Source organism: Aphis gossypii, chromosome 1 (assembly GCF_020184175.1).
Source record: "Aphis gossypii isolate Hap1 chromosome 1, ASM2018417v2, whole genome shotgun sequence".
NCBI classification, from domain to species: domain Eukaryota; kingdom Metazoa; phylum Arthropoda; class Insecta; order Hemiptera; family Aphididae; genus Aphis; species Aphis gossypii.
Window position 1 is genome coordinate 33,973,135 of NC_065530.1, and position 24,052 is coordinate 33,997,186.

A 24,052-nucleotide genomic window follows, 5' to 3' on the forward strand; every position below is an offset into this window, starting at 1 on the left:
TACATTCTTCACTCCGTTCAGAATCTAAAAAGGTTACAGATATTTCTAATACAAAATAGTCAAAAGTAAAAATAGTTAAGTACGTGATTTCTTATTGATGTTTAAATAAAATTAATTTAGTGTACTTCGATCTTATTTTTAATTATTCATTATTTTTTTTTTTATTTCGTGAAATATTCTAATGTCAAAGTATTTATATATTATTAAATTTTTTAATTGATCTAATGTGAATTAGAACTATAAATAATATTATTACTATATTAACATTTTAACCTAAATTATTTTATAACTTTCTAACCTTTTTTTTATAAGCACTTCATATTGGAATTTTTATAAAATTCATAAAAATCGCAGAAAATTAATTATTTTGTAGTTAGACGTTTTTAAAAATGTTTTTGGTACTTATATTATTTAAATATATTTTGAATAAAATTTTAATGATAAAAACAATAATTTGGAAATAAAAAGTTTATTATAGTTCCACCAAAACGTCAAAATGTTTTTGGCTTAGTCAAAATACTTGAAAATGTAATACTAAGTTCTTCAGAACTTCATAAGTTAGTCCTAAAGTGATTCAAAAATAATAAAAATACATAGGCACAATTTTTTATTTTATTAGCATTTGAAGTTCAAATATTGACAAAATCCGTCAAAATAAGTAAGATAGGAACCTAATAAGTAAGAGTAGGTAACTAAGATTGGCCAAGTAAAACAATTTTATCTTAAGTTTTAATCTTTACGAAATCAAAAATTCTCGCATAAAATAAAAATTTACCATAAAATAATTTTAGATTTTTATTATACTTAAAAATTACTAGTCATAGAAACTTGAAACATACTCTAGTTATTTAAATTGGTATTTTCTGTACATGATTAAATTTTGGTGTATTTAGGTGTCAGGTCATTAAAAAATAAACCACCTTATATAACCAGTGGAAAATATTTCATGAGCTGACAATCATCACCGTTCAAAATCGTTTTTCGTAAATAATGATATCTATCATTGCATTCAAATTTATCACATCCATAGCAAATTTTTACCCACTTGACCACCCCTTTTTTATGAATTCATATTTTTAAACAAGAGAATTGTAAAATGTAAAAACTACTTCTATTACCAAATGTATAAAGTTTTACCTTGTGTATTAATTATAAATATATCATCAATGCATTAATTGTTTGTTATAAATACAATCTCGATATTTTCTTGTCAAGTGTTATAATTATAAATATTGATATTTAGCTATTATAAACATGCTATATTTCAATAGTTGTACATTTTATTGAACAATCAATGTTTTCAGCAAAATTAATTTAACTTACCGTACTAATAGAAAATTAAATTATTAAAATAACAATAAAAACATAATATCATACAATTTACTTATTAATAATAAAGGCTGACAAATTTAATGATTTACAGTTCATTGAATACAAATTTAACACATTAATTTTAACTAATTATATTCTGCAGGGTGCAAAAGAGAAATGGAAGTAATAATTATCATTTATCAGGTATAAAATAAAATCAACACATATTTCGTAATGCTATATTGTACTTTACTTTATTTATAATCAAAGCTAGGATGCCATTTCGAAACAACTATTACAATAACACTAAAATAGTTAAAACTTAGATTGTAATCTGTTAACATATCTAACAAGAGTATATTAATGTTAACAATATTTTATTTGTTAATTGTATAACAATCAACAACACTCAATATATTTTAGGAATAAAAAGTGCACATGCTTACAATATATATGGACAACTGGCACACAATAATAAAATTAAATAATAGTATATACTTCCACGGTCATACTATAAATGGGACTGGGAATGTAACTACTTAATTTAAAAATACATAATCAAATAGAAACAAAATATAATTACAAATTAAAATTATGTCAATAGTCCTATAAGTAAGAAATATATATTTACAAAATATAATTAGGAATCGTTTAGTGTTTATAAAGTAATACTATATCAATTTCTTTATTCAAGATAAATAAGTGCAGTCTTTAAAATATTTAATATTTTAATAAAGTTCTTTAGGTTATGTCAAAATACACTAAAAAAAAAGTACTACACTTTAAATAAATATTGTATAATTAAAATAAATCAGATTTTAAATATATGAATTTTACAATAAAAAAATCTGTAATCTTATTAATTGAAACGGTCATTTATAAACCCTAGGTAATAGATATCAATCTACTGTTTTCTGTTTCCACACAATAAAAAATGCATTAAAATAGGTCATGTATACAATAAAACACAAATCAGTGATGTTGAATTGACTATTAGTTTTGTTAACAGTTAGTTGGTACATTTGTTTGCAATTATTAAATTCATAAATAATTCGAATAAAAAACAATTTAATATCAATTATAAAATAACTTAAGCCATAATATATGAATATAAATATACTAATTTGTTAATTACTAATGACTTAGTTTAAGTACTTTACAATATTTTCTTGCAAAATACAAAATTAAAATAAAAATAGATTACATACAAACAAATCAATAGTAGCTATAGTAATATAATATGTATTGCAGTTTAAAATTGGACTTATTTCAAAGGGTCAAATCATTTTAATTTAATATAACATAAATCATCAATTATAGGCTTTAATAGAGCAGTTTGTTCAATATATTACACTATACATCAATTATATGACATAAATGCTAAAAACATAAAACTCGGTACACAATTAATAAAGAAGGAAATGTAAAAAGTTTGAGATGAAACTTTACACTTAAAATAAAATTACTTTTAACCACCTGAGTTTGTTGTTTCTTCATCATCTTCGTCATCAAAACCAAAACAATTTTCAACACCATCACCACATTCTTCTTTCACATCTGACAAAGATGCGGTTTTTAAAATTGTAAGGTCTTTTTGACTTGGTGCTGTATGATAAATAATTAAATTTAAAAATTTAATCAAAAGTCAAATTAAGTTTAAAATATCTACTTACAGGAAGATTGGTCAACTTGTTGTATCGATACATTTGAAGATGAGTAACTACCTATCTGATCTTGACCATCAAGTTGAATCACTTCAAGTACGACATATTGCTGTCCATCTTCACCTTCTACTGCAACAACTCCAGTTTCACTTGTTGGAATACTTGTGTCTTCTTCAGATTCATCCTCATTAGCTGAATCTGTATACTGCAATAATTTATCACCAAGAATTATTTTTAAAGTTTGTCCACTTCACTGAATTACTCATTAATGACTTAAACAATATGTTGAAATTTAAACTACAATATAAAATTCAGTTCTCAACCATTATAGTTAAACAGCATACACACATACAATTTATGTGTTCTTAACTTCTTTTTTTCGAGTTAACAATTTCTCTAGTCAGTTACTAATCAAAATATGTAATAATACAACACAACACACAACTAAACCAGTGTCATTATTTAATGTAAACTAAAGACACACCACAATTAATTTGGCAATTTAAAATATTTAAATGCAAATGTATAATTTAAATTTAAAATGTATTATTCAAGTTTATGAAAACAAAGCATTACTAGTGGTAATTTTATATAGCTATTGCAATAATGTCAACAATATATAATTATATAATATTAGAGAAATAGAATCCGCCAAAGTTCACATTAAAACAAAAATGTTGGGGTCAAAGTTAACACACTAAGATCATTTTTTCAGAGAAGTACTAAAATTTAAAATGTGTGATCTCTCAATGTTATTCTTGTAGAAGTTCAATTTCTTGCCCGTTTTTTTGTTTTCATAACTAAACAAACGTAGGCGAATTCATGTTCCAGTATATTTTTATCTATCCCAGAAGAATCAGCATAGTATCACAAAATATGCATAGGTACAGGTATTGATGAGTGATAACAATTTGGCATGATAGTTGCTCTTATCAAAAAACAATAATCAGTATATTAACAGAATTATTGTTGATTTAAAATTGTAATAATTAATAAATTCTAATTAATTTATTACTATTTGTTTTATTATTTTAAAATTTGTTATAGTATAATATTTTCTATTGTTTAATTTACTATTTAAAAATATAAACATGTGATTACTAATTTATGTAATAGTTTATAATTATTTTATTACCTATTATAATTTATAAATATTTATCAATTCTTACTATGAAATTATTTGTGTTAAGTTAAATTTGTGTTACATATATTATATTATAATATATTATATATTATTTCTTAATATCAGCCTATATTTTTTGCCAAAAATGTTATTTTCAATTAAATCGGTGATCATTTTTGTATCATAGTATCAATCCATCCCTAATTATTGTCTTAATGAAACATCATATTATTATTATTATTATTATTATATTATTATATGCACATTATTAACTGATTATAGTACTACATAGATCATTTTAAGTTTCACTAGACTAACTGTTTTTTAACAAACAATATTCCAAAATCAAGCAATAATTGACAAATTAGAATTCGTTGCACATAAAGAATATTATTGCAATATCACTAAAAGCAATTTCAAACATTAAAAAATCATTCTGGGAAAATTAAAAAAAAACCTATTTGAATTTTGCTACAAAATTTAAATTACACAGAATTCATATAATACCAATTTATTAAAAAAAAAAACATGCACTATTTTTAAATTAATTACTTATATATTATTTTATTTTGTATCAATTGGTATTTTTAAGCGCTTTTAAATTAGAAAGTTAAATAATAAATTTAAAAAATAATACCTCAAGTCTTTGTTTTATTGCTGTATTTCGATCATTCCCAGTTGATTCTTGCATATGGACTTCCATATGTCTTAATAAATTTCCTTTATGTCTAAATGATCGTTGACATGTATTACACTGATGAGTTTTGGCATGTGGTGGAGGTGGTATATATGCTGGATTATGATACAAATTATGATGGCGGCGTAATAATTGTTTTTGTCTGAACGACTATTCAAAAATAATAAGTATAGATTGTAGTGTTTTAAAAAACAATTAATTATACAAATTAAAAAAATTTACCTGATCACATTGTTTACAATGGAATGGTTTTTCATCTGTATGTATTAACATATGAGTTTCAAGATGACGCTGAGACATGGAAGCATAAGGGCACAGTTCACATTTATAACATTTTTCCCCTTCGTGTGATTTACAATGAACCTTAAGTAAAATACTTATTAGACAAATAAATTAATGGAGAAATGTATATTTCAATACCTTATACTGGTAACGATCAGGAAATGCATCACCACATCGTTTACACTTAATAGGTTTATCAGAAGTATGAAGCTTTTGTACATGTATACGTAAATCAGTTTTTCGTCCACAAGTCGCTGGACAATGATCACATTTAAATACAGGCTTTTCACCTAGAGTCATAATTTAATTATTTCCGTGCTATTAAATATTAATATTTAAAAATATAAAATTTACCACTATGTATTAATCTGTGTGTTTTTAAACTGTTGGATTGGGTAAATCTAGAAAAACAAATGTCACACTCATATGGTTTCTCACCAGTGTGTATGCGCAAATGGCGCTTTAATTTAAATGTATCTGGACTTGCATAAGTACAATGGGGACACTAAAAAAATTAATATTATTATTAAAATTTAGTTATAAAGGAATATTTAATAGTAAATACTTGGTATGGTCTTTCACCAGTATGACATCTCATATGATTTCTCATTTTGCTAAGTTCTACACTAGCATAATCACATATTGTACATTTATGTGGTTTTTCATGAGTATGCTTATACCGAACATGTCTAACAAGTTCTCCTGTAATATGAATAATTGTAATTATTTTGTAAGCAAAAAATCTGTTTTAAACATGATATAATAATAAATACTTTAAGAATTAATAAATTTGCATACCTGATGTAGTAAAAGCACTTGGACAACTTCGACATTGATATGGTTTTGTTCCAGTATGAGTATTCACATGATTTTGCAATGAAGTAAGAGTTTTGAAACCACGTTCACAAACAGTACACTTATGAGGACGTTCTTTAGAATGAGACTTCATATGACGAGACAACAAATATCTAAGTTATTTTATAATAGAAAAAATTAGTGATATGAGCAAAATAAATATTAATTAATAATTACATTAAAATAGTAATAATTAACTAAGACATTTTAAACCTTAACCAATAAAAGGAAATATAGATTACCTTTTTCCAGTGGTATAATTACAATAGTTACACATATGTGCTTGAGTTACAGTTTGTGACTTTTTAGGTACTAATTTAACTATTTTAGATTTGTCATCTTCTTCACCCGAATCCTAAACAAATATTACATTACTTTCTTTAATAATAATAGTTAAATAAAAATGTTTTATATGTCTTTATATACTTCTATTTCTTGTTTTTTTGGTAAAGTTGGGTCTTCCCCATCATTGAAATCATATACATTGCTAGCATCAGGATCATCTGGATCATGTTCTTGTTGTATGTCCATAACATTTGAAGTTTCATCATTTTTGTCATTTTGTTGTTTTACTACATAAAGTACATAATTGTTGGCTTCAGCATCAGATTGAACAAGAGTTACTGTTTGATATCCACTACCATCTCCTAAAGCAACAATCTAAAATTCCAAACATTATACTACTTGTCTCATTTAATATTTTTTATTTTAATTTACTTGAGGGATATCTTTTTTAATTTTATCTTGAACATTAGGCAGAACAATTTGAGTGACATTATCCATATTATTGTCATTTGTCTCAGCCATCATTTGTGCATCATGTTCTGAAAGTCCTAAAATTAAAATGCATTTTAAAATTATGATGTTTTAAATTTGAATAAATTTAACTATAACTTACCTCCGACCATAACCATCTGGCCATCGCCTGTAGTTGTTTGATAATAATATTGGACATTTTGATCAATAAAATATGCATGTTCTACTGAGTCCCCATCTAAATACATCATTTTTATTAAAATTAAAATTTACTTTATAAGTAAAAATAATACTTACCAGTTTGTACTTGTGTTACTTCATTTCCTTCAATTTCTTTATTAAATGAATCCAGGTAATTTTGTATATCAGTTATATTTTCATTGCCAGAGGTTGAAGCCTCCAACTTTATGTGAGTCCCATCAATAGTCATAGTATTTGCAGATGATCCACCATCTAATACTAATAAAAATGACCAAGTTAAAGGCGGTAAAGGGACCATCTATTTATAGGTTATGTTTGTTGTTTAAAAACAAAATTAATACCTATAATTAAAATTAGAGAATGGTGTGATATCTTATATAAAAAACTGGTTTTTCATGTATGCTAGTAAGTTTATAATTTGGATATTTACTGATATAATTGATTGATTGAAGTACAACAATGTTATAAAAAACCCACATACTCGTAGATACTAATGAAAATATATCGTAAAACAGAATCAGTTTATACAAGAACAGGGTTTTAAAAAAAAATTGTCTGGTATTTATATTTTTACCATATTATATTATATGAACAAATTAATATAAACTATTTTTATATAGTATATAGGATTTAAAGTTACCATGATTACTTTTTGATTTTTTGTTTATGGTGTAAATTAAAAGTTTTTTAACTAATGAGTAAGATTTTAAGAACCTTTTTAACCCATATAAGATTTATAATAGGTATCATACAAAGTAAATATAAATTAAATTACCAATAGTTGTTCCTTCGTTTTCAGACATGGTTGTAGTCTTGTCAATTAAATACCTATAATCAAACATTAAATTAATATTTTGAATCAAAATATTCAATTAATAGAATGTACATAATATACTTAACACTGCTAACACCAACTATATAAATAAATAGTAAATGTTTAGAATCAGAGAACACAAATCAATGTTGGTTACCAAGAATTGACTAAGACATTGTATTCAATGTTTACTTGATAAGAATAAGATATCAGTTCTGATCATAAACAACTGTTTAAATTTCAATAATAAAATGCAGATTTCGTTGGACAAAAACTTTATAAAATCGAGGTCACCATTAATCAGAGTCCTGAAGAAGCGTTAGTAATAATACAATATTGAAACTGTAAAAAAGCAGATAATAAAAAAAAAAAAAAAACCATCAAAATTACATAATTAATTGTCGCAAAGGAATACAAGTGAAAAAACGATTGGAGAAATGATGATAGTTCACACAAACGCGGTAATAAGCATAGTACCTACGGTGGAACAAAGAGAAAAATATGTAGGCATATGATATACCATATTACACTATGGTAATAATAATAATATATAATGCCGTGCTAAAACACAATATTATTATCGATTAAATCCAAAACGACGGTTTGCACCGAGCAGGAGGGCCGCACCGCCGTGATAAGGATTCACGACAACGACGACGCACGAAGCGTCGATTGGATTTGCGTCATACAAATTTTGGTCGTGGAGATCTATTGCGGCAACGGTTACACGGTACGATTAAACCCCCCCGTTAACGATTTTCGATCTACGTTTTAGGGCCCATCGCCGTCAAAAGCCGCGCATAGACACCCACAGCGCAAATCTCTAATCATAGGTCTGAGCAAAACTAAACCCCGTCAATCATTGCACACCACTATATCATGAATAACGCCAATTTTCACACGACACCGCATAAAAAAAATCTATTTCGGACGACGACCGCGTAACGGTGTCGTACGTACACGGCGGTCGGTGGTCACCAGTGGACTAGAGTAGATAGACACGACGATGATATTTTCGAATTGTATATTTGTATACATAATATTACGAATAGATAAGACGCGGAAGAAATCACACGCCAAACGTCAGCAAACGCTGCCTATCGGGAATTAAGAAAAGAGACATTGTCGCACAGTCGTGCACGTACAAACGTATTATTACTATTCTGCTACTTACACGTTTTGTACACGGGGGGCATCATTAACAGCCGTGGCGAGACATATATATTAATCCTATGAAAGCGCCGCCACACGGCAACCGTACACATATTATTTTACGACGCGCCGTTGGCCACCGCCGCGCTGCTCATGAACGACGACGGCACGACGCGCACAATTATTTGACGGCGACGACAACGACAACGATAGTGGACAGTGACGGCTGCTGCTGCGGCGACAAACGCTCACGACGCGAATCCGCGACCGAACAAAACTGCAAACATTACCATATTCGTATGGACTCGTTATCGAGTGGGTAATGTATGCGCGACGACGAAGAACGAGACGATATTCATTAATAACAATATTACAATACACTGGTTTATTACTGTTGTTGGTGTTGATATTATCGTTGTTATTAATTGTTGCTGATATTAATTTGCGAACGAGAAGACTACGACGACGGTGGTGTGGTGTCGTACGCCACGGCACTGGGTCACGGTCGAGATTTTCCGACCCTGTAACGTCGACGAGCGAAATACGGATGAGTGTTCTGTACTTACGCGGTGTTCGCGACGGCGGCTGCGGAGTGGTGTCCGACGTCCGCTGAGATGACGACGGCCTTATATGATTATATATGTTACGGCTCGTCCGTGGTTGTCGGCTTGTCGTCTATGCGATTGCAAAACGGTGTACCGGAATCGGACGGGCGTCGGAAAACGGCGATGGTCGGTGCGCGCAGCGGTTTCGGGGACGGCACGCATACGCCCGATGACGGGGACGGTGGCGGCACGGGTACGGGTGTCAAAAAACGGCCGCCATTTTTTTCCATTCCTGTGTTGTTATTAAACGGTATACTTTGTTTTGCAACACCCGGTGCGTTGACGAGAACCCGCCTTTTTCCGACATGCATGAACCAGTAACCGGTAACCGCCAAAGACGTTCGAAATACAAACGGTTTCCCGCCGTTTATTCAAAACGATAACGTAGAGTAAAAATTTCTTAAAATAATTGATCTCGACGGGAAATCTAGGTCTTATTATGACTATGGAACAAAACCGCTTTGATTTTCACTCGTACTTGTTAGAAAATTATTTCTAATTTCAGCCGAAAAATTTGTCTTAAATTGTAATAACAATGATTACGAATGATTGAGTCTGCGATGGTGGCGGTAGGAATAGTGAGATTGCTGCGGGGTGATGTGCAACTGTTGGGCTACGGGTTTTGAACTATACATTTTCATATTACTCATTTACTCGTGTCCGCATAAAATTCGACAAATATTAAGTTAATGAGTTAAGTTATAACTTATATTTAATTTTGAACAGGAAGTAGAAGTTAAAAAAAAACGTGATCTAAAAATGTACTCATTTTTTTTTTTTTTTGGCTTAATATGGGCCATCTAGGCCTATTACCGCAATGACCACTGCTAAACTTCTTCCCATCGATCTCTATTTTTTGCTATCTCTTCTGGATTCTCTACTATCAAATTTAGGTTATGATGTACACGAACACACAATCGTTGTCTCGATCAACCTATTAGTCTTTTTTTGTCCGATTTCCATGAAGTTATTTTATTTAATAGTTTTCCTTCGGTGAGCCAGACAGCCCAGATATGTCCTGGCCAACCGATTCTTTTGCTCTTCATTACTGCTATTGTGACCTGTAGATTGTATAGTTTAGTTAAGTCATCATAATATCATTAGTTCTGCGCTTATATTCGTTAGTTTCCTCGTTTTTTTGGGTCTTAGTAGGTATTCTCCTTTCAAATATTGCCACCTTTTTTTCATAATTTTTTGTTTAAGGCTATGCCTCACAAGCGTACAGTACAATTGGCCTAATATAAGTACCTTTTAAATTGTTTTTTTTTATTAGATTTTAGATTTAAAGAGTGATTTTAGCATTCCAAAATATACTAATTAATTACCTAATTAATTTTTATTTTATTTACAAATTATATAACTATTAGTTTTCGTTTTGGGGGTTCAACCCCCCTGTATACGAGCCTGTGTACCTATTTATGTATATACCTACCTATAAATATTTTAAACATTTCATTGTGTAATGTGTATAGACTATAGTTTTTTTTTTTGGTTTTTTTCCGTGGTCATTTTTTCCGCGATCAGGTATAATAATTTTAAAATAAATGTTTTGTTGTCAATCAATTAATATTTTGCAATACTCAACTTAATCAATTTTTAAGTTAAAAATTTAAAAATTAACCTTTTAACCTAAATTTTTTTAACCATTTAATGCTCACATATTTGCTTATGGGTGTGTTACACTTGATTATAATCATGATTTATTTATCTGGTGCTATTTGTTTCAAAGTACGAAGTATTCATCACGAAACATAAATTATTGTTTTGGAACAGTTATGTGTGTTACACGAAAGTATGAGACCTATATTGTGTAGATTAGGTAATGTGTTATGTAATATAAATTATAAACTCAAACTTTACATACCTACGTTTATAATTGTTAATATAATGATTAAAGACTATACATTTAATACAATTAACTGCTGATCAGCTGATCTATACAATATATTCACACACTATAAACTGTAAGGCATAATTATGGTTTACTACCACGCAACTACGCAAGTTTGTTTTTTGTAGACTTTATTAAGCCAACACTATTTACATACAGGGTTGATCCACCATGATACAATAATTTACTATTTTAAAACTTTATTTATTTAATTTGTAAGTATAAATAGTATAAGTTATTTATATCATGACTTATAACTATTCGATTTTGATAGATTGACTAATTATTTATTACTTACTAATAAATTACTTAATTGAAGAAGTGATAGGAATCGTATACTAGCATACTGCTATTACAATTACGTCCTAGATTTTATTTAATAGGTACCTATAAGTTGTGTCTACGATATGCACATGGTCGCTCTCCCCCTAGTAAATTTATTCTGGATCCGTGCTTGTGGCATCTCGAAAGTCGATACCTACTAAATTATAAATTATTTGAATGCATAAATATTAAATATAATATGTCTTTTTCCAAAGTATTGACTATGTTGCAGTTACTATGTATTGTAGTCATACAAATAAAAATATAACAAGTACAATCTATAATTTAAAAAAGCACTTTTAAGTTTAATTTGTAAATTAATTAATAGTTTTATGGGTATAGGTACATTGTACATTTGTACGATATATGTACACACATCACATAAGGTAGTAGGTATCTAATTAAATAATATTTTAGTCTAACTACTGTACCTATAGGTACATTTCAGCGATTATAGTACACTATAATGTACAGTAGTGCAGTTTACTGACTATCGATCAATTAAAGTAGGTAACGCGATAACATCCATAATAATGCAAGGTGGTCGTGGATATCCACCTTGTAATAATTGGATAGCCGATTTGCTTACACAAAACAGAACGCAATAGTTACCTGCAATTTTACAACCTGTAAAATAAACCTTTTTTTTATATACAACGATTCAAGTAATATGGGCATCATTATTTTGGGCGAATCACTCTCTGAATTTCTCCGAGTAGAGCATTATACTATTTTGGCTGGCCGGAAAATAAGTTTAAATAAAGCCGTCCAGACTGGTAAAAATGTTATCTAAATTACTTATTGTATTATGTTATACAGATTGTATATTTTTTTCTATTTCAATAAAAAAAAAAAAAAAAAAATAACCAATCGTTTGAGCGAGTTTACAAATTAATGAATAATATAATATTTATAATGAAAAAAATGCGTGTGCCACGAATATGAACTTATAAATACTAAATTATAATATATTATATGTAATCGAAGTTTACATTGCGATGAGGGAAGTAATAATATGCCTATCAAGTTTTTATATATTTACTATATATTTTCAACCATATAGATAATAGGTATATATTTATATTTAATTTAGAGTTCTAAAAATGGGATGGAAAACGTATAAATGTCGATAAAATATCAGTATAAATTTCACCCAAATTATGTATTGGATATATTATTAGAGGGCTACATAAATTTCAGCAACATGCAGCCGAAATGATATGTCCTATTTTTTGGGTAGATCTTGAGGATTAACCATAGGAAGTTGAAAATTGTAACTACACCAGCTCTGAAAGTCAAACACGCAAAAATAAACAATATTAGAATAACATGAATGGCCACTGATCGCTCTCTATATCGCAGGTTCCAGTCCATACCTAAATATGTATAGTTATTCAATGTTATACTCAACAATCAAAATTTGAATTAATGTATAATTTAAGCATGAAAATATGGCTAAAAGATATTTGAAATGTATATAATTTATAATTATAATTATTACAAATTAATAAATTAACAAATATGTTGTTTAAACTAAATCATACATCATGAAACATAATATTATAACATAATTACAGATTATGTAAATCTGTAAAAAGAACAAGTGTAAAACAATAATGAAATATTAATGTACTTTTGTGTCTAAATGAAAAAAATAAGTTGCCTATTGATAAAAAAAAATTTTGTAACTTGAATCTTAAATGTGTTATTTATTTGCATAATAATATGTGTATTGAATAGCGACCTGTGAGAGAATAAAAAGTAATTTTTTGTAAAAAAAAATAAAAATAAATATTCAAATAACATTTTTTTTATTATAATAATATTTAATATACATATTGATTTTTATTGTTTTGAATACATTATTTGTTATTTGTTTTCATTACATATGTATGTATACTAATACATTTATAACTTTATTAATAAAATAACAATTTTAATAGTTTTCTTAGCAAAATAATCAGTCTTTTATTTAAGAATATAAATTATTAAGAAACTAATCAAAATAAAAAACAAATTCAAATTCACAATAATGTATATTTCTAAAAAAAAATTATATAAATTAAACAAGTTTAACAATTAGTTAACTAGAATTCACTATTTATGATAAAATACAGCCCAAAAAAATCCAAATGCAAATAAACACATTAACAGTATAATATATAATGAAAACTTAACATAACGCATATGTTGAGATAGAACACGATTGGACATTTCTAAAGTAGTAACCTGAAATTTTTATTAGATTTAGCAAATTGATTTTTATTTTTCATATTAATAGTAATTATTAATACAATATAATTTTGTATAACACTTATAGTATTAACATGTAGGTGGGATTTTTTAAATTAAATGTATATCGTATATAAATAATATATACTAAGTGATTCTTTTATCAAACAACACTCATTATTTTAAAACACATTTAAGATTTAAAAAATATATTTTTCAAGGTAAAATAAAACATTTTAAAAAAGTATATTTTTAAGTTTGAATTAAGTTTTTTTTTTTGAATGAAAACATACATTTTTTATTTAGAAGCAAAATATTTCAATACATAAAAATCAAAATTTGGACAAGTATTTAATGGCATAGGTATTAAAAGCTTAAATCAGTGGATTAGTATTGATTTGGCTGGGTATCTTCATACCCTACCACTTTGTTTACAAAAACTTTAAATACTTTTTTTTTATTTAACTCATTAACTACTAGTCCAAATTTTTATTTTTATACATAGAAATATTCCAAAAATATTCTTCTTTGAAAAATGAAATGTATGTCATTGTTTAAAAAAGTAAAAACTTAGTCATAATGATGAAAAATACAAAAATTAAAAAAAAAAATGTTTATATTTCAACTGGAAATTATTAAATAAAATGCTTGCTCAAACCCATTATTTTATTTTGAAATAATAAATAATTTTATGAAAGAATCATTGTAAATATCATACTACAGATAAGGTGAATACCACCAGTCAATAAAAATAAAATAAGCAATTAAAATTGATTTTGTTATTACTTATTTTTGTTTCTTAAGTAGATAATGTTAACCTCTATAAGAGTTAATAATAGATGAATACTAATTTTACAAAATCAAATTTTTATAATTTCCAAGAATTTTGTCTATTTAAGCCTGTGAAATCTAGTACAACATTTTTAAGAATTTAGGACCAGCTTAACATTTTTTATTAAAATTTACAAGAAAAAAGTTCAAAATATAATGTATATCTTAACATTTTTTAAATTTTAATTTTAAAAAGGAAATAATAATTTATAATGGAATGCTTTAAATTTCTTTAATGAATATTTTGAAAATTAGATATAACAAAATAACTAAAATTGTTAAAATTTATACGACAGAACATCCAATGTCATGAAAATTTGAACTTCTAAAAAAAATGTTGACTATATATTTTAAAATTGTAAATAATACCTGGATTTACACTTACTAATGGTTACAGGTTAGTTAATATTTATATACAATATACATTATATAAATGTTTAACTATTTTTAATAGAAAAAAATTAATTTAAAGTAGTCCAATGTTAACTGTAATTAAAAAACCAATAAATACTGAAATAAAATACTTTACCACTTTCATTAATCTATCAACTTTTTGCTCAAGATCATTATTATGATTCTGATCATAAGAATTCCAAGTATTTACTGTTTCATTTTCATTAAAAATTTTACATTTCAAAATATGTTGTTCCTTGGTTTCCCATTGTACCTAAGAAACGAATTTAAAATAAATTACTTTTATAAATAATTTTATCCATCATATAATATGGAAAATGTACAAATGTAATATGTTTCAGTATTTGTTTTGACTGTTATACATATTGAGAGTACCAAACTTTTTAAAACTAAAAACATTGAAAAGTCTAAAAATTTTTTTTTGCTTTACTCTGAGCCACAGCACACTGTAATCCAATAGTAATCAAAACTTGGTTTCATATGGCACATCACCTAACATTGATTTCCAGGCAACAACCACAATATGGTAGAACGAATTCTATTAAATAGATGTTTGGACGAATTGCAATCTCTCGTAGTGTGTTTTAAAATTATAAAATTTGAAATATTTGAAATTTAAATTTTGAGTATTTATATTTTTATGAATAAATATAAATTAAAAATACCTTCCACATTTCTGCGATATCTTTGGGATCTCCAACAGGAATTACTAAGACTAAAAATTTATCTCTCATCACATCAGTCTGTTTTATCGACATTCCATTTAGTACAAAAGTGACTTTTATACTTTCTTGAGGCATAAGTGTACCTGTACTTGGACGAACTTTATACTTAACAAGACAAGTGGTTTTTATCTAAAAAAAAGGAATAAAATGTCAACATATATAATACCCAAATATTTTTAAATACCTAAAAACTAATATTTCACTTACTTTGAATGCAATTGGATCTTATAATCATTTATAAATGTAAGGCTTGCCATTAATTCATTATAGCCATTACTATTATCCTTATTGAATGTAAGTACTTCACTAGGATTAATTTTCAGTTTAAGCTCTAAACCATAATAAAAATTAATTATATAATAAATGGTTTTTATTAAAACAATAAAACAACAAATATTTACCTTTTGGCATGCATACTATATCTCGAATATCACCTGAGCAATTTTTTACTTCCATTGTTTCTGCAAAATGAACCTAAAAAGTAAAATATTGATTGTTTTGTAGAATACAGTTGAAATTGCTTTCTCATTGAATTGAAGCCCTAAAACTTAAATAGTTTTAGGATAATATTTAATCAATAAACATTAAACCTTTTTCTTGGTTTCTTCAACTTTTTTAGTTTCCGGCTCAAAATTAAACTTATAATTGTCTTCACCACCCCAACTGACCATTATTGATTCTTTTGATACAAATTCATTTAAATTATGTTTACTTAGGAATTTAATTTTTTTCACAGCTTTGGCTGGTAACCATGTTTTGATTATTTTAAAAGCCGCTAAATAAGATAAATTTCGTAAAATTAAATTATTTAAATGGAAAAAAACAAAAACTTACCATTTAAAACCCATGGCATTTCAAAAATTATAATGTAATTTAAAAAGGCTGGATAATACATTTTAAGTAAATTTATTAAGTAATTAGTAAATTCCATATCAAGATTACTTAAACCAGAACCCATCATATCAAAAAATATTGTTATTTGATCACCATTAGTTAATCTACAAAATATACAGGTATAATACATTATGATTAAAGTAATTTAATAATAAATTACCTTTCCATTCTTTCAAACCAGTATACAGCACACTTTTTACATTCCTCAGAATCTTTAGAAGCTTTAAAATGCAATTTGCATCGGATAATGAACATAAGTTTACCGTCTTTATCTACACCATGGGGAAACATAATTCCCTCCTCTAAGTAATCAATTCTTACTGTACCATTTGATTCACTAATTTCTAAAATTCGAATAAAGATTAAAATATAAAACATTAAAAATAAGATTAAAATCTTGTGATATATTTAATTATATTACCATTAACACCAAACGATTTTCTCCATTCACATACATTCCATAACATGGATAAAGCCTCTTCTTGATTACCTTCAGTATGAATTAAAAACCGTTTAAGCCATGAATCTGAATTATTTATTTTTGCCAGATCCATAGGATGAAACTCTTCTGTTAAGTAAAAAATAACAGAATGTTTGCCATTATGTTTACAATAAAAAAATGTTATGTCAACAATCATTACAATTAGTTGGCTTTAAAAATAAAATGCTCAATTTTGACCAAATTGAATTATGTGAATTATCATAGGAAATAGGAATTATGTAGGTGTCTACTGTCTAATACAGTATTGTTTAGGTATTTAAAATAATATTAAGTAAATTTACCATTTTGTTCGTTGAGTTTATCTTCAAATGATCGTCTTAATTCTGAAATGCTTTCAAGTGAAATATCCATAATGGTGTTACAATAAATTAATATAGAAACATTTATTGTAGTTGGCTAAAAACAAATAAGAAAGGTAATCGATTTAAATCACTTGTACAAAATTAATTCTAATTTCGTAGAAATAGGTACCTTTAATGGGTAATTAAATTAAACAATTAATGTGTACTTGACGAAAAATTGTGTAGAACTGTGTCAATGACCACTAGGTATGAATTATTAAGTGTACTGAATCTTTTTATCTTTTTGTATGCCGTATGGGACGTAGGTCTTGAATTGTTATCATTTATTAATTTATCAATTTATCTAATACCACCACATAGTCTGTGATACTACTACTACTACTACTAGTTACTACTGCTACTATTTTTTTTAGATCAAAATATCAACTACCCACCTACTTTACTATAATAATTATATTATTTATGTATTATGTTACTTAGTTATGGGCATATAAAATAATTTATTAATTATTTATTGGTCCAAATCAAAAACCTATAAAAACAATACCTAAACATATAGTTTACGCTTTAGGCAGAGCCGTTTTTAGGGAGGTGTTACTGGATATTGTTGTCTCAGGTGGCTAATCTTTTTATACTTAAATAACATAAAAATTGTAATCGGCGCAATGAGACTTTTCTTTTTACCCCAGGGTGGCAAATTCATAAATACGGCCCTGACTTTATGGTACTTAATAAAGTTAATAGACAGATGCTAAATAGGAAATTGTAAATATTACAAATGACCAAATTCAAGAGTTCGAGAGACCAGTGGCAATGGCACGGGATTCGAAATACATCTTGAGATTTATAAAAAAAAATTCTTTCAGATCGTTTAAGTGGATACTGAAAAGGTACTTAAATAAACAATACATTAGTACCCAGATATTAAAATTTAAGATAAATACCCATAATAGGTATACCTACCTAGTACCTATATAATATCTTAAATCGTGGTGCTACTGGTGTTAAAGTCAATTAATCGACTTACCTATTCTGTTATAGCGCCCGTATTAGCGAGTGCCGTACTGCTGCCGCCGTGTGATAACTGCAGGTGGTAGTTATGCGTATTATACCTAATATTGACTATTTGACTATTATTGTTATTGGCCGATACGAACGACAAGTATTTTTGTTCCAAAATTATACCGTTCTTAATAATTTGAATAATGTGCTAGATTCGTGTCACATTGCTATTAACCGTGATTTATTGATCATGGCAGTAACCGTCCGGTAATAAGTTCAACGCACCGCACCTTAAATACTTAAACAGTTTTTTTTTATAAAGTCTATACTTAATTCGCATACTGAACTTCCGTGTGTGCGTGTGCGCATTACAATATATAACTATACTACTATAGTAGCTCGGGAAAACGACGAACAGTATAGAATTTGGTTTTGAATGGTTTTGTTAATTTTAACATTTACACACACATACCCATTATGCACGACGTCCAGTGTATATTATTATGTGCCTATAGGTACGTTATAAGTATATTATAATAATTGACATTTACCTTTTACCTAACCCTTATAACGTTTGAACTCTTAACGATTAAATGTCAAACGACTCAACTTTGATGCTATTGTGTTTAAAATTATATAGACACCAGCGACGTGCGCCTATATATAAATTTCAAAACTTTTATAAAGACGACATAACGTCATATTTGATATTGTATAAAATAATAGTATGACTTACTATATATAACTAGGTGGGGGTGGTGGCATTAATTTTTCATTTTAATATACATTGAAGTTATATACCTAAGTCATAAACTCATAAATATTTATAAATATTAAAATTAATGTAGGCACGTCATGAGTTATATTGTATTTATATATCGTGCATTTTACTTTTAATTTCTTCGTAAACATATTCCTATCCATTGGCTATTAGTTCTATTATTGAATAATAATTAATTTAGTGGCAACTACTGCTTTTACCTACAGTCCATGTGTTGCCTAAGTACTTAATACATAATAATAAAATTTGGCAAGTGTATGGGAAGATTGGCCTTTGGTAGTTTAATCATTAATAATTATTTGTTTAAAAATGACTCATTAGTGTAAAATAATTTTTAAAAAAAATATTGACCACAGTCCACAATAAGTGATTTTTTTTATCTAATTAGTTTAATTTTGCATAGGTAGTGTTATTAAATTCCACAGATTTACCTTTTCCTAAATTCCGTTAAGTGTAAACACTGCTGTAAACTACACATATTTTCAACATTCGACACATTCATTTGAGTGGTTTTGATCAAATTTTAAACACAGGTTTAAAATTAGGTATTTTTAAGTATATAGGTAATAATTATATTTTATTTTCTGTAGTCTATGGCTAATTGCGGCAATCCTATACAAATAAAAAAACCATTCAACTCTAAAAATACTTCTGGCAGGGAGAACTGAGTAGGTATACATTAAACAAATGTATTAGCATTGATTATATATATAATCAATGGTATTAGGTATGTCGCAAAACAAACGGTGAAATCGAATTATTTAAAATCAAGAATATCCTTTATCAATTATGTTTACCGAGTTATGATATTCTTTAACAATTTAGATACTTCATCATGCACATTGATTTACTAATAGGTATTAAGTACAGTAATATTATTAAATTTTATAATAGGTATAGATGAAATATTATTTTTGTTTTAGTAGATAACTAGGGTCCGAAAGACTGGGTTATATGTGATAAACGAGCTTGAATATTATTTATATTAGAATTAGAATTTAACTATTAGATAATAGATTCTATTTTATATAATTCTCCTGGGCTTAGAAAAATCCAAATAATATTTGCGATAATGCGATCATTTAAATAGTAAATTGATGAAGACGCTATTTTTCAATTTTTTCCTATACTATTCCTATAGGTCATAGAAAGAGTGATATTACTAGTTAGGCTTAGGATGTAGATGACTTTTGCATTTTTTTTCCTTTGATTCTATACCTACCATAGATTACTGATTAGTATATTATAATGTTTTATACAATCCTATTTTAACTAAACATTTGATTCATGCTCCCTTGATGCAGAATATTTTAATTTTTATTCTATCATTTTTTTATTTTTTAACATCATATTTCAACATTTTTCTCAAAATTTAGATTTTAAAGAAAATTTGCATTGATAAAATAATTGCTCTTTCAGACATACTCCGATCATACACACTTTAATTTTTTTGATTCTGAACGAAATGATGACTGTATTGGTTTTACAATGATGTTTTTTGTCTGTGTACAGCATAACGCCATAACTTGTCAAAATAATGCTTCAATTTCAATCTTCGGGGGTGGTTTCCGATGGAAAAGTGAACATCCTTGATGCATTAGGTATAGATGTAAAATAAACATTTTCTAACAGTTTTCAAAAAAATCGAGAAAACCAAAAAAAAGTGACGGAAAAACGGAAATTTTTACACAAAACCAGTTTTCGACCAAATCGATTTTTTAATATGATAGTAACTCAAAAACTAATCACTGTAAATACTTGACATTTTCAACAAAAGTTTATATTAGTGTTATCTATATATACAGTTAAATTTTCAAAATATTTGACTTTTTTTTATAAACAACAGAAATTTTTGATTTTTCTGAAAATTTTTTTTTGAAGTGTTGATAAAAATATTTTAGATGACCAAAACAACTTGAAAATTTAATACTAGGTTCCTAATGAGTTGTTCTTAATGTAGTTTTATAGCAACCACTGGAAATTATATACTATAGGCTGACAAATCATCTCCGTTCAAATTCGTTTTTCGTATACAATGATACCTATCATTGGATTCAAATTTAATACATAAATTATAGTGACCTACTATACAGCAGAGCGTTACTCACTTGGCCACTCTTTTTTATTTATTTTTAATAATTTTAAATAATGCTTAAAATAATAAAATATAAATGTATACTATTATTTTATAATATTATAATCCATATTTTAAATTATTATTACACCCATATCTCTAAATTATAATAAAAATTGGACCTTTTCCGTTAGTTCACTACCACTACTTTACATTTTTTTCACTCATTTAATTAGATTTTTTAGATCATTTTTTGAAGTTTTTAGGGCATTTTTACATTCTATTTTAGGTCACAACATCCTAACTTAAGTTATTATCAATATAGGATTTAGGAATAAATAATTTTGTTGAGCTATAGAGAATATTATAAAATGTTTCAAGTGTTAAGGAGACATCCAGTTGTCATAAAGAAAAATTTTACTGTAGACCAGTCAATGAAAATTCATGTTCGTTCAATTTTCATAGCGTTATAATTATACCGCAAGAAAAATTAAATTTGTAATTTAACTGCTTTAAATAGACGGTAGAGTTAACACTTAATCCTAATATTTGAAATGGGAAACTGTAGAGAGCAAAATCAATTTTAACTATTGGAAATAAAGTTTTAAAGACAATTAAATTAATATTATTAGATAGAATATTCTTGTCCTAATATTAAAGCATTGGTTTTTACTATTATTATAGTAAATAATTATGTTAAAATAAATTCAAAAGCACAATTAACTCTTCAAGTATGGTTAGGTTAGGTTATCTAATTGTCTTTAAACCAACAAGGATTTGTGTCATTAGTAATAAACCAATAACTATGATAGATAAATTGCAACTTATATCAGAAGAAGGGAAAAGTAGAAGTGAGAACGAAAATGTTTATTGACAGCTTTCAAAACACCACTATATAGGATAAGTACCGCCTTTATTATGATGATTATTATTATTATTATTGATTATTACGATCAACCCTCCCTATAAATATTTTTATCAAATATATTAAGCTATATTATGAGTTGCCTAGCCAAGTTTCAACAACATTAAAATGATCAAAGTGAAGTAAACTGGGACCTGGGTATATTTAAGTAAACAGAAGATAATTTAATTCTTAACCCGCATGTACCTACCTACATTTTAATAAAACTTTATCAAATTTTATTGTTTTACCAGAGTACTTACAAAAATAATTTGATGGATTTTCAGAAATATATGCTTTTAACATTTTGAGTATAGTCTCCATCTTGGCTTGGATTAACAACCCTAGCTGATAGGCGTGTATCTGCAAACAAGGTGTTCCTATATCACCTCATATATGACTCTATATATTCAATATTGTCCTGTATTGTTAATTCAGTTAAATTTTAAAATCCCTACATTCCACCCGTTTTTCATTCCTCTTTGCACCACTTATTACTCTCATAATAAACCTATGTTTAGTATGATGCGTATTGCTAATGAAGACCCATTGTTTCAGTTTTCTTAATAATTTGTAACTTTATCTTTAAGTTAATGTAATTTATAAGTATTTTCTCCTTCTTATTATTATGTATAATATATTTTCTGTACCTATATTACTTATATTTTCTGTTTTGTAATAAAAATAAAAATAAAATAAAATAACTTCTGTATTTTTCGTTAAAATTGTAGGGTTAATAGATTTTTGAATAATGAATATTGTTTGATAACATAATCATTATTCTTGTGTATTTCAATGACTAATATAATTTAACAATTGTTGTTTTAGGTATGGCAATATTGATTTATTATATTTCTGCGATTGGTTACTACCAGTTATTACTATTATTGCAATGCAGTAAAGCAAATATAGTTTAAAAATGTGAAAGTATCACAATGCTAACTAATACATAATAGTTTTCAATTCAAACAATCACAAAAAGGACATTAATTTATATATTGAAGAGCCGGTTATTTAGTTTTATTTTCCATTGAAATAATTTAATAATAATTTGTTTAATATTGATTACAATTGATAAATTTACATCTGTAAAATGTATGATAATAATAAATAAAAAAAAAAATTATAAATGGTGCTATAATTTGTTATTGAATGACTAAATAATAACAACAAAATAAATAAATAAATTGCTGATATTTATAATTAAAGGGTTCTGAACACAACATTTAATCAAAACCATATTTTCATATTTTTTTTAGATTATGTTTATAATTTATTTGACATTTGATTAATTTTATGTAGTGTTATAAATTATAATGCAAATTATAGGAATCAACTAAGTGTAATTCACTTATTAAGTTATAATCATAGGTATGCGCAGGAATTTTGAATGGGGTGTGCCATGAAGAAAATTAGGCCGCTTTTCTTATATGGGCCCAAGTAAAACTAACCCTAACCCTCAACCTAAAAAAAGATAAATTTAAAGCAAAATATCAATTCAAAAAAATTCATATTGATTAAATGTTATGCTTCACAACATTTAGATATATTTTTACAATAAAGTATATACCTATATACCTAGTGGGTAGTAACCTACATTAGAATATTAAAAATAAAATAAAAATGTTTTAATAGACAGTGAATATAAAAATTTAAAATAATATACTTAGTGTTAATCTTCTTTGTGTAGAACTCAAAACTTTACACCTTTTCAAT

General features: G+C 26.8%; 2 protein-coding genes across 5 annotated transcripts; both read right to left on the minus strand.

Moving 5' to 3' along the window:
• Window positions 1-1,538: 1,538 nt before the first annotated feature.
• On the minus strand, window positions 1,539-9,689 carry LOC114123398 (transcriptional repressor CTCFL-like). 4 transcript variants are annotated; one of them, XM_027986349.2, is made up of 15 exons: window positions 9,422-9,689; window positions 7,665-7,717; window positions 6,986-7,147; window positions 6,831-6,926; window positions 6,650-6,765; window positions 6,359-6,592; window positions 6,175-6,287; window positions 5,876-6,045; window positions 5,643-5,779; window positions 5,432-5,582; window positions 5,216-5,367; window positions 5,018-5,158; window positions 4,736-4,945; window positions 2,985-3,180; window positions 1,539-2,916 (listed from the first exon to the last, which is right to left on the minus strand). In XM_027986349.2, the coding sequence occupies exons 2-15, from the start codon at window positions 7,690-7,692 to the stop codon at window positions 2,780-2,782; spliced, it is 2,043 nt and encodes a 680-aa protein (XP_027842150.1). In that variant the 5' UTR covers window positions 7,693-7,717; window positions 9,422-9,689; the 3' UTR covers window positions 1,539-2,779. The 4 variants fall into 4 exon arrangements, with proteins under 4 accessions (XP_027842150.1, XP_027842151.1, XP_050054094.1 ...); XM_027986350.2 differs by lacking the exon at window positions 9,422-9,689 and adding an exon at window positions 8,878-9,415; XM_050198137.1 differs by lacking the exon at window positions 9,422-9,689 and adding an exon at window positions 7,790-8,839.
• Window positions 9,690-13,469: 3,780 nt separating this feature from the next.
• Window positions 13,470-17,900, minus strand: LOC114123416 (motile sperm domain-containing protein 2-like). The gene is given in 12 exon segments (XM_027986375.2): window positions 13,470-13,904; window positions 15,268-15,405; window positions 15,818-16,006; window positions 16,085-16,104; window positions 16,107-16,208; window positions 16,279-16,351; window positions 16,468-16,652; window positions 16,712-16,875; window positions 16,932-17,115; window positions 17,193-17,339; window positions 17,555-17,669; window positions 17,745-17,900. Coding segments are annotated over 11 exon segments (1,404 nt in total). The 5' UTR covers window positions 17,625-17,669; window positions 17,745-17,900; the 3' UTR covers window positions 13,470-13,772.
• Window positions 17,901-24,052: the final 6,152 nt, after the last annotated feature.

Coding starts and splice junctions, on each gene's coding strand:
- LOC114123398 (XM_027986348.2), bottom strand. Junction 6,046..6,174: donor AATTATACCACTGGAAAAAG/GTAATCTATATT, acceptor AAAATAACTTAG/ATATTTGTTGTCTCGTCATA. Junction 4,946..5,017: donor ATTGTAAACAATGTGATCAG/GTAAATTTTTTT, acceptor ATTTTTGAATAG/TCGTTCAGACAAAAACAATT.